The sequence below is a fragment of the Vanellus vanellus genome, assembly GCF_965231255.1.
Source record: "Vanellus vanellus genome assembly, chromosome: 5".
NCBI classification, from domain to species: Eukaryota; Metazoa; Chordata; class Aves; order Charadriiformes; family Charadriidae; genus Vanellus; species Vanellus vanellus.
The window spans coordinates 14,102,024-14,119,334 of record NC_138910.1 but is presented as its reverse complement, the minus strand read 5'-3'; the positions used below and the strand labels follow the sequence as shown (position 1 = coordinate 14,119,334).

The 17,311-nt window shown below is 46.8% G+C and overlaps 1 protein-coding gene across 1 annotated transcript in view; it reads right to left on the bottom strand.

The window, feature by feature from the left end:
- Positions 1-9,738, bottom strand: part of TFCP2L1 (transcription factor CP2 like 1) — a gene marked incomplete at its 5' end in the record, with an annotated part of 34,788 nt that extends 25,050 nt beyond the window's left edge. Inside the window, 2 exons of the mRNA XM_082484631.1 lie at positions 5,106-5,257; positions 9,677-9,738. Of these exons, the coding sequence (XP_082340757.1) occupies positions 5,106-5,257; positions 9,677-9,738 (214 nt within the window). The remainder of the gene's footprint in view (positions 1-5,105; positions 5,258-9,676) is intronic.
- Between the last annotated feature and the right edge of the window lie 7,573 nt (positions 9,739-17,311).

Here is a 17,311-nt window from a genome sequence, read left to right as displayed (position 1 = left end):
CTATTCTTTATTCCAGAAGGTCAATGCATGAGGAACATGCTTTTGACACAGGTGTAATAAAAAAGACCAAATTCCCTTTTATGTAGAAGTTCCTAAACAGAAAACTCTAAGTGAAACAGGAGGTTACCTGCCAATTCAAATTGATTCTTTGTTCTGGAATTGGAAGACAAATCCTTATCTCTTTTTAACCCCAGGCAACGTCCTTACTGATATCCCACCGACAGAAATTAGACTTCCCAGCTCTGACCACAGCTGGTTGGAAGGTGTGTCCAGCATCCTCTTTTCCCATTATATGTAGTTACCTTCAATGAACACACAAGCTTCTCACAGCAGTTCACATCCACATGGGAGAAGACTCCAGTCCCTTTTTCCTAAATAGCACAGGCAAGGGATTTTGGTCTAAGGGACTTACAGAATCACAGAATGGTCAGGGTTGGAAGGGACCTCTGGAGATAATCTAGTCCAACCCCCCTGACAGAGCAGGGTTACCTACAGCAGGTTGCACAGGATGGCATCCAGGCGGGTTTTGAATGTCTCCAAAATGGGAGACTCCACAACCTCTCTGGGCAGCCTGTACCAGTGCTCTGCCACCCTCAAAGGAAAAATGTTCTTCCTCATGTTAAGATGGAACTTCCTATGTTCAAGTTTGTGCCCATTACCTCCTGTCCTATCACTGGGCACCACTGAAAAAAGACTGTTCCCATCCCCCTGGCACCCTCCCTTTAAGTATTTATAAGCATTAATAAGATCCCCCCTCAGTCTTCTTTTCTCTAGACTAAAAAGACCCAAGTCCCTTGGCCTTTCCTCATAAGAGAGATGTTCTAATCCCCTAATCATCTTTGTAGCCCTTTGCTGGACCCTCTCCAGCAGTTCCCTGTCCTTCTTGAACTGGGGAGCCCAGAACTGGACACAGTACTCCAGATGCGGCCTCACCAGGGCAGAGTAGAGGGGAAGGATGACCTCCCTCGACCTGATGGCCACACTCTTCTTGATGCACCCCAGGATGCCATTGGACTGCTTGGCCACCAGGGCACATTGCTGGCTCATAGTCATCCTGTTGTCCACCAGGCCTCCCAGGTCCCTTTCCACAGAGCTGCTCTCCAGCAGGTCAGCCCCCCACCTGTACTGCTGAATGGGGTTATTCCTCCCCAGGTGCAGTACCCTACACTCGCCCTTGCTGAACCTCATAAGGTTTCTCTCTGTCCAACTCTCCAGCCTGTCCAGGTCACGCTCTAAGGCAGCACAGCCTTCTGGCATGCCAGCCACTCCTCCCAGTTTTGTGTCATCAGCAAACTTGCTGATGGTACACTCTATTCCTTCATCCAGGTCATTGATGAATATATTGAACAGGACTGGACCCAGTACCAACCCCTGAGGGACACCACTCGTTACTGACCTCCAGCTAGACTCTGCACCACTAACCACAACCCTCTGCTCTCTATCTGTCAGACAGTTCTCAATCCATACCACTGTCCATTCATCTAGCCCGCACTTCCTAAGCTTGCCTGTGACAATGATGTGGGAGACAGTGTAGAATGCCTTGCCAAAGTCAAGGTAGACAACATCCACTGCCCTCCCCTCATCCACCCAGCCAGTCACACCATCATAGAAGGCTATCAGATTTGTCAGACATGACTTCCCCTTGGTGAATCCGTGTTGACTACTTCTGATAACCTTCTTTTCTTCCAGGTGCTTTGAGATGACACCCAGAACAAGCTGTTCCTTCATCTTTCCAGGGATGGAGGTGAGGCTGACCGGCCTGTAGTTTCCCGGGTCATCCTTCTTGCCCTTTTTGAAGGCTGGAGTGACATTGGCTTTCCTCCAGTCCTCAGGCACCTAACCTGTTCTCCAGAACCTTTCAAAGATGGTGAGAGTGGCCCAGCAATGACTTCCCCCAGCTCCCTCAGCACTTGCAGGTGCATCCCATCAGGCTCCATGGACTTGTGGATATCCAGTTTATCTAACTGATCTCTAACTTGCTCCTCATCAACCAAGAGAAAGTCTTGCTTCCTCCAGACTTTCTCTGTTACCCACAAAGTCTGGGTCTCCCGAGGACTGGCCCGAGCAGTGAAGACAGAAGTAAAGAAGGCATTCAGCAACTCCGCCTTCTCTGCATCATCTGTCACCACGTCACCTGTCTCATTCAACAGCGAGCCCACATTTTCCCTAGTTTTCCTTTTGTCTCCTATTGGCCTTGGCATCCCTTGACAGGTTCAATTCCAAGGCTGCCTTGGCTTTCCTTGTTTTATCCCTGCATACCCTGACAGCATTCTTATACTCTTCCCAAGCAGTCAGCCCCTTCTTCCACCTATTGTGAACTCCCTTCTTCCACCTGAGCTTTTTCAGAAGGTCCCTGCTCAGCCATGCAGGTCTCCTTCTTCCCTTGCCTGATTTCTTGCTCTTCGGGATGCCCCGATCCTGAGCTTGGAGGAAGTGGTGCTTAAATAGCAGCCAGCTCTCTTGAGCCCCCTTACCCTCTAGAGCCCTCTCCCATGGGATTTGTCCAAGCAATTCCTTGAAGTGATCAAAGTTAGCCCTCCTGAAGTTTAAGGTTTCAACCCTACTTGTCATTTTGTGTATATTGCACTTAATCCCAAACCCTGTCTTCTCATGGTCACTGCAGCCCAGTCCGCCCCCAACCTCAACATCCTCCACCAGTCCCTCTTTGTTTGTCAGTGCTAGGTCCAGTAGTACACCTCTCCTTGTGGGCTCCTCCACCACTTGAGTCAAAGTTATCATCAATGCACTGGAGGAACCTCCTGGACTGTATATGCCTAGCTGTGTGGCCTTCGCAGCAGATATCAGGGTAGTTGAAGTCCCCATGAGAATCAAGGCATGTGACTGTGAGGCAATTCTCACCTGTCTGTAGAAGGCCTCATCAACTTCCCCATCTTAGTATCAAGGTAGACTGCATGTCAGACAAATTTACAGTCAAGACCTGCCCTTACTACCGGAAAGGGTCAATCCTGGGAGCAAGAGTGCAGCCAATGGTGTGGACTCTGAAGCAATCTGCTGGAGTGGAGCAGAATGGCTTTTAAAGTAGATACCTTGCAAGATCTCAAAAAAAAAAAACACCCAAAAAAAAACCCCCAAAAAACATCTACATACAGAAAGCCTTGAATTTCAAGAGGTTTTTCAAGAAGCCCAGAGTATCTCAGTGTAAAAAGGAAGACGAATTGATTGGGAGCTTAAATAAATGAGGTGAGGATGCTCCTGAGAAGATGGCAGGCAGATGTGAAGCTCCTGCCAAAAGGAACAAAAAGCAGTGAGCCATTCAACTGTCAGGAGATGCACAACCTTTTACCACTAATCACCTCAAAGACCCTCTAGGAAAAGGCATTGTTTCCATCCACTGTGGCAAGCCAACAGCACTGAGTGTCAACTTTTTCCCCCCGCGCCTTCCCAACTTTGCCCCACTGCACAGTTCCTGCCAGCCCCATCCCTGCTTTGCTCCTCCAGGCCTGTCCAGCCTCATGCTCTCCAGGGTGTATTCTGCAAGGACACATTCCACCTTTCCCCTTGAAGGATGAAAGACAGATGCAGAAAATACACAAGAAGCGGTGGTCTGCCACGGAAACAGGTCAGTACTGTGTCAAGATGGAGCAGGAGACAACGCCTTGCAACAGTAAGCAGGAGAAAGGCTAACACAACACGGTCTATCTGCATAGGCAGCAACAGTCTTACTTTACACAAGAAAACCTGGACTGCTTTAGTCACACAGTTTTTTTAAAACTCATGGTATAGTGTAGAGTTGTGTAACTTTTGCCCTCCCAAGGTAAAAAAGCAAACACTGCCTCAAGTACGCTGAAATATTTGGCCATCAGCTGCTTTTCACAACAGAAAATCTTTTACTCTGAAACAAGAAAGAATTTAGTGTTTCACAGGAAGCTTCATCACCATCTCACCCTTGATATGCCCTGTGTCACCTCCTGGGGTCTGCTGTATTTGGATGGATAAACCGGCAAGACAGTCACCAGTCTCAAGCATCTTTTGATCTGCGAGACAGCACAGTGCCAGCTTATGTGACAGGAAACATCTGGCTCCTCAGATAGAGCCTGCAGCACTTGGCTGATCTTCCTAGGGGGGCTCCATGGGTCCACCAGCTAACAACACAGATCTAGCAGCCAGATGCACCTGAGGTCAGATCCCAAAGGAGGTCAGAGCTCTGCTTTGTACAAACATTGAGCGAAAGGTAGCCAGAGCAGCACCTGAGGGAGCTTCACGCTCAGGGCACAAAGCTTGAAGAGCTGGGGCAGTGTCCTGAAGCAGGAGAGGATCTCAGTGACATAGGGCTGACAGCCTTCAGCTTGTTGCTTGGCTAATGCCCTTCTTTACAACCTGGCTGAAAACAAGCCTGGTAAGTTTTAGCATAATCCATGCCTGGAGAAGTCTGATCCCTACAGGACTCACGTGCAGGAGGTGCCACAAAGCGACAGCCAAACTCCAACCACAGATGTGTTGGCATAAACTCTGCCAAAGATGGGGGGGGGGGGGTGGGGAGGGAGCCTAGAGAAACACACAGTGCTTGTTTAGCCAGGAGTAAAAATTAGCATATGAGGTCAGTTGTAGAGGACCTGGCTGCACTGAACCACGGCAGCTTGTCAAGTGAGGGACTGAGCTGAGCCACATCACCCAGACAGTGGGAGCGATGTCACACTCTGCCCAGACCACCGAGGAGCCCCTGGATACTTGTTGACTCATCCTCTGGCAATACCCTCCAGCAGCACTTGGAGGCTTGCAATGTTAAGAGCCCTCCCCAACCCAAAGTTTGCCAACCTGCTTAATTCGTCTGGCCTTTTAAATTGAAGGTAGGAGGCTGCCATTTGAACTGTTTGAGATCAAGCCAGTACCTGGCTACAGGGAAGAGTGCATGCTGTAATGCTGCTTTAAGTCAACAGTTAAATCAACGGTATTTCATTATTTCATATCAGTTGACAATCTACTATATAAATGTGAAAATTAAATATTCCTCCTTTCCTCCATCCCCCTCCCCATCTCTTTCCCTCTTTTGCTCCATCCCGCTCCCTCCCGGTAAGTACGGGATTCAATCTCTCTTGAATTGTTCCCAGGAAATATGCCCTCCTTCAGTGTAGTACAAACCCTACCTTGGTTGAGGTAGGTCAGGGTTTCTTCGTGCAGCTTCACAGCAGGCGACGTGGCTGTGCAGAGGACGTACTGAAAGGGAGGCAGTTTGGCATCATTCTCAGGAGACAGCTGCGGTTCTTCCTGCTTGAAGATCGGCAGCGCAAGGACATCTCTGCAACACACAACGCACGCAGGTTTAGTTATAAAGACTTCATGGAATGTTCTCACCTCAATCTGCATTTGATTCCCATGCTCTGAGATAATGGAGGTGGTCTCTGGAGAAACACCAAGTTATGACGGCTAAAAAAGAAAGAATTTGGCCTCTATAATGTAACAAGGCAACTTCTGCCTCTAGGATGTCAGCACTAGACACAAAAGAACACAGCATTAGCAAAATAAAACATTTCTGAGAACTAATTTATGTTTTTGAAACATAAATCGGATTTATTTTTCAGTTAAGCCGTCTTCCTGATGAGGAAAAAAATTGTCAAAAATAGATTCTTCATCCTTGTGGAAATACATTTGTTTAAGAGTTCGTGGGTTCTCAGATGAAAGCCTTTCAAATAAAAAAAAAAAAAAAAGAAGCAAGAAAGGGCATTTTATTTTGACAGCTGAATGTCAGATTAGTAAAATGTCTACAAGTAGCAGCCAAGGGTGAGGAGCAGACACAGCTCTGGTGGAAAAAGGAGACATTCAGGTAAATGGTGTCACGAACTGCTGGATTAATTGACTCACAACATCTCCTTGCACTCTTAATAAACCCGGTCCCAAAGAATCGCATAGCTCTTATGAGAGCATGGGGCTACCTTCATAAATGCACACACAGGTGCTCAGGAGCAGCTCCACAGGGACCTGTGCACGGTCCCAATTCTGGCTCCCTTACAAGATGTTCATGGTGGCCTGCCTGCTCATTTAGTGTCAGACTCATCCCAACCCACGCTAATCCCCAAGCAGAACGAGTATTAACAAGGCTGAGAGCACAACAGAATGATCAGTACAAAATGAGATGTCAGGAATAAGCATCCGTATCTTAGCATGTCTGATACCCAGAACCACGTTAGCCTTTCCCACGCCGCTAACATTTCTGATCATTGTGTCTACCTACTTAAGACATTAATATCCTTCCAAATTAGGAGGATTATGTTGAATACAGACAGTTCAGAATAAGAAGTGATTTTTTTTTTCTTCTTCATTTCCTCCAGATGTGTGAAGATTTGAGATTCCCCTTACAGAGGCTGCAGTTCTACTCCTTTCAGTAATCCCATACACAAAAAGCTTTAAGAAAAACTGTTCAGGAACACGCCAGCATGTGCAGGCATGCTCCCTATGGAAAGAGCATTAAGAATTTTTTCCTTGCCTGTTCTGTTAATGATCCACCCTGCGTTCATCCATAGCACCCACAACCTTGACGGCTACACAGGTCATCAGCGAAACAGCGCAGCAGTTTATAGCACACTGCTGAAGCACCCGGTTCAAACACAGGTACTCCTATTTATGGCAAAATAAAGCCAGAGAGCAAACTGTGCTGTTTCAGATATAGACAGGAGAAAAGAAAGACCCATCTCCCTCTGTTTCCATTCTCTCTTCCAACCCCACCCCCTCCATATTATCGCCAACTCGAAGCCATCCACCCCCGTTTGCTTACTGGCATTACCGACATAATCACAGCTCTTGCCTAACTGCAGCCATAGAGAGGATTTTTATTTTTTTTCCCCTTAGCGATGATGATTTACTACAGTAATGAAGTGACAGAAATGCCCGCGGTAGATTTCTGAAGTAGACAGCACTGCTCCACACACACACAGGATCTGATACTGCTCCACAGAGTCATCTCGCTCACCCAGGATGCCAACATTCGCTCTTAACGCGCTCGTCTGCACAACGCTATTGGAATGCATGTTGCTTTACAGATGAGAACAGATCAAAACCGCTGAAGCCTGAAAGCTTCTGCAGTTCTGCAAAACAAACAGCACACAAAATCCGGCCCATTTTGTGCACCTATTCAGCTGAAGCAGTTGAGAAATTTGAGGAAAGGGAAGTTGAGATTCAAATATCATATTTCACATCAGGCTTTTAACACCCCTACACTTGCTGGAACAGCTGTCTGTTCGCTGAACACTGCAAGCATGGAGGAATCCATGACTGCTTCTGGAAAGCTTTGCCATATTAAAGCACTGATGAAGCCACACAACTCAATCACATTTTTATTCCTATAGCATTTGAACTAATGGCCAGAGATATCCATGGCTTTGGATGAAGCTCTTCGACAATATTTCACCTTATTAAAAGTGTTTGGAACTTAGAAGTTTGTGAACAACAGATCAAGGCTTAAAAGAATTTCTAAGCTATAGGTATGTAAGACATCACAATATCTGTTCAACTGTCTTCACTCAAGAGTTGTAAATCAAGTTTCGGAAAAAGCAGGCTTTCACAACAGTTCCCATCCTTAAAAAAAAAAAAAAAAAAAAAAAAATGTGGAAATCCTTAAAATTCTCCAAGTTTCACCTTTATGCTAAAGCTTTACAGTTCTGGTCTTAGCCAAGGGTTAGTCCACCTACCTGGGAAGGAAGAAAGTTATTTGAGACAACCACCTGGCAGAACAGAGAGTGAAATACATACAGGGTTTCCATAAAAATGAATGGAGATTTATGAGGATTTTTCTGTAGTATTGTCTTGCTATAGCTACAAATACCACTGAGGTAGGGCTGAATTTACACAGATGTCTCAGATATGCACAAAGCCTTTGATCTCTGCAAAATACAGTTGATACAAACTTTTCCTACAGCTACTTTTAGGGTTGTACTATCTCAACTTCCTCTGTAAAGGCACTAAAAGTGGGTATGGAGAACCTTCAGAAAGGCACAGCTCAGCAGAAGAATGTCCCTCTAGAAATGCATGTCTTGTCACATTCCCATGGAGAGTGAACTGGCCAGAATTAGAGGTCCCTACCAAAAACAAGGGGTTTATTCAACTGACCTTCCCAGAAAAACCTGAGGCTATTGCTGCCATAAAACTGGGTTTAGGGCTTTTAGTCCCAGATCAAAACCACCCCGGTCACTGTAGCAGATACTCACTAAAGCTGAAGTTTGTTTCTATAACACTGACAGGTTACCTTCACACTAGCAGTCTTCCTACCAGATCGGGTACCCTTTATCCCCCCAGCTAGCATTCAAGTCAGGAGAAACTATCATCCAATGTGTTTTCGGGCCAATTCCAAGGAATATGAATCGCAGGCTCCAGCCTGAACCAGACTTGATCTTGTAGCACTCTGGTGCTGCAAATCCACGGTGTTAATGAAGCAACCTGAGCACTGTAAATGCTCTCTAACGCAGAGACCGTACGCACCAATGCTAAAGCTCATCTGCTACCATTCTCACTGTCCTCCACTGATCAGGTTTGCAAGCACAAAGCAAGAGAGAACAAGACTTTTGCCGCATACATGTTGTTAAAAGAGACTTACTGGGAAATAAGAGGAACGAGGTAAAGCACCTTGTATGAAGAAACAGGGAAGCTGCCAGAAAGTAAGAATCTCACGGTATTGTATCATTTGATAATGGGAAATTATTATTCAGTCAAAATACACTGGTAGGGAGCAGGAATAGTTAAGATTGCATGTCTTCCTGAAAGGGAAGTATTATCTGTGTTTGAAGTGCCTCACCGGACAAACTCAATGTTCTCTCAACAGTTGTTATTTGGGGGTACATTTTGAAAGCAAGGGTCTTGGGCCACAGCCAGGTCCTCCACTGCTGCAATTCAGCAAAATCACACTTCAGCGGAGCAGCAGCAGCAATTGACACCAGCTGAGAGCTCAGCTTTACAAATTCAGGAAAAAAAAAAAAGAAAAATTCATAAGCACCCAGTAGAAAGGAAACTCCCAAAGTTGTCTTCTTTGTTGTTTTTTGGAGGGAGGAAATACGGGTTTGTGCTACACATGTTACAGACTATTGTTTAGCAGCCCTTGTGCTTAAATTAGGCACATTTAATTAAACACGACTGTGTGGAGGCAGGAAAAAGCTGGTTTAGACAAGTCCAGAAAGTGAAATTCTGAGCTTTTTCACCCATCGTCCCAAAAAGAAGAGAAAGAAATCCCGTCCTGAGAAAACTGGATGCCCTCTTAGCTTGCCAGCAAACGTTTTCCAGAGACTTTTGCCAGTGCTCCGCAACCGTCGCACCTTCTCCTTTTGAACTGTGCTACCCAAGCCCCTGAGAAGAGGGAAGCCGGCAAAAGCAATAAAGCAAAACTGCAGATAGGCGTCTAACTAGACGCTAAAAAAAAAAAAAAAAAAAAACTCAAAACAAAATGAACAAAGGAAAAAACAACAAAAAAAAAAAAAAGAGGAAAATTTGAAAAAAAAGAGCCCACTTTTCTCAGAAAGAGTTAGCAGCGCTAATCCCAGGCGATGCCGCAGCTCCGGGTACCGCCCGGGCAGCTCAGCGAGCGGGCGGCTTTGGGGATGGATGGACGGACGGACGGATGGAGAACGGCCTCTCCCACCCAACACCCATGCCGAGGGCGCCGGGCACCCTCCCGGGGGAGGGAGAAGGGGGGGGGGAAGCGCTCCAGGCTTGCCCGGGGCTGGCGGGGACTCACCGCAGGTAGCTGCCGGTCGAGTGCTGGTTGTAGTGCTCCGGCTGCGTGTGCCAAAACAGCATCTTGGGGGGCGGCGGGCGGGGCGGGAGGGGACGGGACGGGACGGGACGGGGAGGGGGCCCGGCGCGGTCCCTGGGGCCGGGGGTGGCCGGGCGGCAGGAGGGGGCCAGCCGGGCTGCCCACCCCGAGGCACGCCGGGCACGGCTGCGGCCAGCTGGAACCTCGGCCCCGGCGGCTCCCGGCGCTTTTATGGCTCAGTCCCGGCGGCCGCGGGTTGGCCGGGCCCGGGGAGCCGGAGCCGACCGAGCCCTCCCCCGGCCCGCCCCGGCCCGCCCCGCTCCGCCGCCATCCCCGCAATTCCCCCCCTCCCTCCTCCTTCCCCCCGGGGCACGTAGGGGCCGGGGCAGCCCCGGGGCGGAGGGACGGACACTTCTCCCCGCGAGGGATGGGCGGGAGGTGGCTTCGCCCCCGGAGCGGTGTTTGAGGGAACCGGGATGTCCACGGCAAACCCCGCGGCGTGGGCGGCTGCACCCCACCCCGGAGTGCGGCAGCGCCGCTCCAGCGGGGCCCGGGGGCGTGGGGGCACCCCCAGCTCCGGACCGGCTCCGCTGGGGCTTGTCGTCTGTCCCCCAAATTGCCCGTGTTTTTTAAAAGCGAGCTTCCTCACGTCAGGCCGTGGGGGTGTGCTGGCAGCTCCGGCTGAGAGCAGTGAGGCTGAGCGTGAAATCACCGCTCAGCTTCCTCTAAAGGCTCTATTTTTATAAGTGATGGGCAGCTGATTGCTTTAACGCCATGCTGTCTGTCTCTTACACCGGCCTGTGCTTCATGGTAATGTGAGTTTTATGTCGGGGGGGCATTTTTCAGGTGGGAGAGAGAGACACAGTAATTTGCCAGAGGACATGCAGGAACAACAGGACAGTGTCAGGGACTAACCTCACCTATAACCCATCCAACCCCCTTCTGTCCTTCCTAACCCAAATCCCCTACTCGTTAAGGAGAAATCTGTTTCTTTACCATTTCAAATTGCAGATCCTGACCCTCACCTACAAGGCTGTCCATACCCATCATTTTCCTCACCCCCCGCTCTCTGTGCATCTTCCTGTCCCATCAATCCTTCTCACATTTGATAGTTTGGGGAGAGGGAACAAAAAGCTAGAGGGGATTCCCCTGTTTGATCATGTCCTATTGTCTATCCACAGAAATAGAAACCAGCAGAAATAGAAACAGACCCTTAATTACTCAGAGTCACTAAAAATCTTCCAATCAGTTTTGCAGGAGAAGCCTTCCTACCCTCAAGCTTCCCGGTTAAATTTCAGCCGAGAACAAAGGCAGTTTACTTAGGGTAGCTGTTAGCACATATTGTTATGTACTGCCATATTTTACAGCCAAGATAGCGGCATTTCACTGTCAGATGGAATTTTTGTTATCCTGCTATGATTATACAACATCAACATTGTCATGGCACCTATAGATCATCTTTAGGTCGAGCCCGAGAGAGTCAAATGCAGTGTAACTATAAGCATTGGCAGTTCAAATCCTGATGTGTCATGAGGTGAAGAACAAGGTAACCTAAAGGGTAATTAAGTGGCTTAACAAAGGTGTTAGGAGTCTTAAAGTTTTTAAGATGCATTATTTGTATCTGCCAGTCTCTGCTGATTTCAGACTAAGAAATGGCACAGATAAATGTGCCTTTAAGGTAGTTTCTCTTTTCTCTCTTACTATGCAAAATGGCTTTATGGAGTTATCTTGTCACTTTTTTATACTATTAAAAATATTTAGCTCTGCTCACACAACATCTGAGCAGCAGCAGCTGCTCAGACCTTGATTGAGCAAAGTTTATATATAGCTCTTGGACAGAAAAACAAGACAAAATTTCCTGAGGTGTCCAAGGACTTCTCTAAACAGTAAATATCCTTCCACAGTTTGAGTGCTTTGCTGCGCTGACTGGAGAAATATGTAGTCCAATGTAGGAGTAAATAACCCACCATACAAAACAAAGGATCCCATCAAGTCTGGCATGTCAATATTTTCTTTACTATCTTTCTAGAAAATAAATATGTTGGAGGGAAAGTTGCTTTAAAATAATCCCATGCGTTTCCTCTCCGGCCTGTTGATGAATGTCGAAAATAAGGTGAGATCTGATAAATAATTTTACAGAGACACTGGCAGCAGCTCTGTCTTCTGAATCTTCCTGTCCCTCCCATCCCTTTCTTAGCCAAATCTGATGGAAAAAAAAAAAAAAAAAAAAACACCTTTGTTCTTTGTATACCTCTCCTGAAAGAAGAATCTCAGCCCTCTTCTGGTCTAACTCCTGCTCTTCCCCCAGCACGGAAGTTTGCATTACAGCACCAAATACCCTCTCCTGATCTTCAAAATCCACCACATCATACAGACCAAGTCCTCCTCTGCTCCCCTCTGGGGCTCCCTTGATCACCCAGCGTCTGTTATCCCTCTTTCCCTAACACAGCCCCTCAGTGAAGAAATCTTCTCCACCACAGCTTTCTCACCCAAATCTCCCTTTGCTCTCCTCCTACTCCCTCCCAGATGAAAGTCATCTCTTTCCTTCTGCTGTGCTGATTGCTCTTCATCTGTCTTTGTAGATGCTTTTTCAATTGGCCACGGTAAAATGCTTTGCTCATATGATTAGAAGGGATTGAGTGAATATTTTGTTTTATGGATTTTTCTACTGGAGGTAATGCTACAGAGGGACCTCAGGACACTTTTTTGTGTGAAAAAGTATTTTAAAAATAAGTACCTTTTCCTGTGAACATTTGCTCTTGGGCACAACAGTACCGTGCCAGTGGGTTCAAGCTGGCAGAAAGAGGGACAATACTTTTAAGTATGTAAGTCCTTTTGATTAAGAAAAAAAAAAAAAAAACAACAAAAGCAACACACACGCAAAAACCAAACATGAAACCTTCAAGCATTAATATCTGCACTGTCAGTTGAAGACGTCATTGCCCCAAAAGTTCATTCTGCTGCTTCACTGGTCATTCCAAGCCCTTTAAGCACCGTGTGGAAAACACGTACGCCCTTCGTCTGCTTTGCTGGAGAGTCAAGAGGTTTAGATCAGCTTCTCGGCGCTCAGAGCCAACCTAGTAGACTTTGCACTGAAGTGACTGAGGTACAGTCACATATTCTGTTCCCTTTCTCCTCTGGGGTGCTTCCATTAGCCAAGGGGCTAAAGGGATGCGAGCGTGGGAGCATTGTAACACTGCGGAGGTGGCTAAGTAAAAGCTCAGATCAGTAGAAGTAATTAAGCACTTAACTCCCACGAAATTCAAAGGAAACAAAGCATCTCTGTACCTTTATAAATTCCGCCACAAACACCTGAATTGCGTCTGAAAAGTTTAACAGGAGTTCTACGTCAGATAAGCAATTTTGTGTTCATGAAGCCTAAAATAAACTTAGTTAAAGGATCAAGGTAGAACATTATACTGTATTGAAGAGCTTCCCAAAGCTGCCGTTAGCTCATTATGGCATTAGTCAAGGTTATTCAGAGATTGCTCCAACTCTCTCCTGACGCATGGGCCATAGAATTGCAACCTGTCTGGATGACCTGTAGGGATGTGAAATGAGCTGCAGAGACTTGGGAAGATTTACTGCGGCGGTCACTCAAGCACTGAATATGCTTTAAGAAAAAAAATCAGCACGGTGCCTTTTGTGTTGCCTCTGTGTGTATTTTAGCTCACCGATTTCCAGCCTCTGACTTGAGGATCCTGGGGGAACTATATTTAAATGGGCTCTTCAATATAACCAAGAAAAGTGGCTGTACGGTTAATTTGCTTTACCTTCCCTGGAAAAGACTGAAGGCACCAGAAACTAGAAAGGACTGAAAAGCCAAGGTTATAATCAACTGTGATGTTCTGGATGAAGAAAGGAACAGCTTTTCTACAGACCTTATTTTTCTAAAAGCTGGAAAAGCATTGCTTTGCCTTTGACAGGGTTTGGGACAGCTTCCAGCGGCAAGTGTAGACTCTCCTGGGTAGCCCGCTGACCCCCAAGGTCTCCTCATCCATGCTGTGCAGGTTCACTTTTCAGATGGAAACCAGCCCAGATGGGTTCCCATTGCCCTCTACTGAACAGCACCTTGGGGTGTCGCTGGTGGCCAGCAGTTCAGGGCAATGGCTACCACCAGGACTATGAATGTAGTCTTGCTGTTACAACCAAGAAGGAGGACACTGAGGTGGAAAAACTGAGAATGAACAGGGTCTTGAAAATGTGCCTTATAGTGAAGGAAACAAGGAGCTTAGTTTGGTTTTACCCAGAGGAAGATTAGCAGGTGACTCAAACATAGTCTATAAATACACACATGGGAAATCAACATTTCATAACAAACGCTCCTAAACCTCACAGCAAAGATACAAGAGCTTGGGAATAAACACTGCAAATTAATAAACTGAGGCTAAGAACAGGCTGCACAAGTTAGCAAGGAAAGTAATCAACCATGACTGCAACTTTCCCAAAGTTTGTGGTTAAAGCCCCCTTTCCCCATCCTCATTTTCTAGATGTAAATCTAGACCAAATTTTTCTCCTAAAAAAAACCCCAGTTGTACAGAAAGGAATTCATGTAGGTCCTGTGGCCAGTTTGACAGAGGAGAACAAAGATGCTCACCGGGACCCTTTCTATCTTTACGATCTCTGACGTCCATGCCAAAGGCTTCCAAATGCCTTCCTATTACAGTCACCTCCCTCTTCTACCGTGTGTGTCTAAGGCGATGTATCCCCTTCCCCGACAGCCAAACTGCCAGCAATGCTCCTGTGTCGTGAGGTGCTGTCAACACAATCATCATGACACAATGAGAACCGCATTAACTGAACTTAATAGCAAAACAAATATCAGGAAGATATTTGCCTTATTTATTTCCTTATTCAAGTCATTCATCAAAAACCCTCACCATTTTCTTGCTTATCAGAGGTCACCATCAAATTTCCAGCTGCCACTGAATTTCCAGGCATGACCAAGCACTGATGAATCCACGAGGTCTTTTTGCCACAGAAATTAAGCCTCGTTTGCGAACTTTCCCCAATGTCATATTAATCATTTTGACTGTCCTGATTTTATCAGCAGAATCCAATTTTTTTTTTTCTTCCTGGTGAACATTTCTCTTGAAGTTGTTTTGTTGTGGAAACAAAAAATATTTACACAATGAGGATGATCGATGATTGGATGACAAAACAAGCACTTCTTAAATGCTCATTATACATCTATTGGCATTGGCGTGCTCATTGTGAGCTACAGGCTGCAATTACGGGGACCGGCGGAGCTCACACAGTAGCAGTGTTTACACTGCTGCGAGCGGCCCCCGGAGCTGACAGCACTAGTAGGAAAGAAGCACATGACTTTAAAAAAAAAAAAAAAAAAAAAAAAAAGGAAAAGAACAACAACAACAAATAATAAAAAAAAAAAAGCACGTACTTTTTGGCCAGCAGCAGATACTGACTCTGCAAACAGCTGTGCCCGGTACGTGCCTCGGGGGTTAGCGGCAGTCCCTCTGCCTGGGGTCACCACGCGTGCTGCCTGCTCCCGGAGCGGCACGAATACGTCTCGTCCTCGCCAGCAGAGCATGGGGGACCGTCACCACCCGGCACTTTGTGGGCAGCAGCGGCCGGAGGCAAAGCACCGCCAGCCAGGGCTGAATACAGACCAGCTCTGCTCAACGGCTCCGCTGTCTGAGGAAGCTTTGCTCCACAGCAAAAAAAAAAAAAAAATTGTAGCCAGGACAAAAATATCTGTGATGGCTGCGTGCATCCCACATCCGCCCACCAGTCTGGTTTGCCACCCTGCCCCAAACACTGGTGTCAGCGCAACCGGGGAGTGGAAAGGGAGGGATGAAGCAGCCGGGGGTCAGGCTGCAGCAGGGACTGCTTCAACCAGCTTTGCCAGAGAGACGGGTGTGTGAAAGCACGGAAAGAGGTGTCAGAAGATGACTAGTTCATAGATCCCACAGACCAAGGCTGTCATCTCTCCTCATGAAAAGGGAGTCTGAAAAGCCTGAAGAAGAGGCAAGAGGCACCCTCTGCAGGTTTGCAGATAACACCAAATTAGATGGGGTGATGGGCGTGCCAAGAACCCATGCTTCAATCCAGCAGGACCTTGGGAAACTTGAGGCCAACTACCTCATGAAGTTTAGCAGAGACATGTGAAGTAGTGCACTGAGCTGGAATAACCCCAAGCACCAGTTCAGGCTGGGAACCAACTGGTTGAAAAGCAGCCCTACTGAGAAGGATCCATGGGTTATCTTGAAAGCCAGCTTACGTAGAAGACAAAGGTTCCCTCTCACCACAAGTGAGCCAAACCACTCCTCGTAATGCAGGAGATCAAGGGAAGTTGTCATTCCTTCTGCTTGGTGCTGGTGAGACTGCACTTGTTTGAGCCTTCCGTTCAAGAGGGAGGTGGAGAAGCTGGACGGGATCCAGTAGGTGAACTGCTAAAACACTCATGGCCTACAGCACTTCTGTGAGGAGATCTTGAGGGCTTCAGACTTGCTGAGTCTAATGAGGAGGACATTAAGATTGGATGTAATATCAGCCCACAAACTACACAAAGGCAGGAAAAAAGATGATGGAGCCAAACCTTTCTCGGTAGCAGCAGTGATGGAGGCAATGGCCACAAGCTGTAGCTTGGGGGTTAGATTGAACACTAGGAAAAACTTAATCAGAGGACTGGAACATTGGAAGAGGTTACCACACAGGCTGTGGCATCTCCATCCTTGGAGGTATTCAAGAATCAAGCAGACAGAGCTATGGTTGACTCAATCCAGTGGAGGCTCCAGATCTGTTTTGGGGTGGAGGTTAGATTAGAGAGATCCGGGGTCCCATCCCACCAACGTTTCAACAAGTCTGTGAAATCCAGCTGCAATGGATACTATGGTCCTGATACAGGTTTTACTGTGCCCCATGGTCTCGTTCCTGCTTAAGGCAATGTCCGGGTCTCACCACACAGGTAATGCCCAAGCACACGTGGGATGTCCACAGCTTCCCAGCTTCTGAAGAGACCGGTGGTAAAAGGTCCACATGCTGCTCTGCTGCATGTGCTCTCCTGCCCCATTGAGACTTCTAAGCAAAAAACACCTGAAAAGTGGTTATATTTAACTCTGGAGGAAAGGCATTATTTTAATTTGGACCTGACAAAGCAACAGTGACAAGCAGACTCATCCTCTCCAATGTACACTCCTCAAATGTGAAATGATTCCAGGATAATAATTAGACACAGTTGAGCATGTAGAAAGATCTGAAATGCCCCACCCCAGGGCATTTATCTGTTGTAGGACAGCACGAAGCATGAAGAAGTACATTACAGAGTCTTTCATCTCCCCTTAAACACTTTAGAGACAGTTTAATTTCCTTAAAAGGAAAAAGTTTTAAGACCCTTCATGCACTCAAAATGCCTTTCAATAGCCCCTCAGAGAACTCTTTATACCTTACCAGAATCACGATTTACAGCTTACAAGACCACTAGTCCTTCACAAAAACTATGACTTGTAAAAACTCAAAATAGGAGAAAACAATGAGCATTATTATTATAATATTTGGTCTTTGGTTCAAAGCGCTCCTCCATCAAATGAGGTTTTTCTTATAGAAATGCTCTAATTAGATGATTCACACAACAAACTCATAACCAAGAAGAAGATA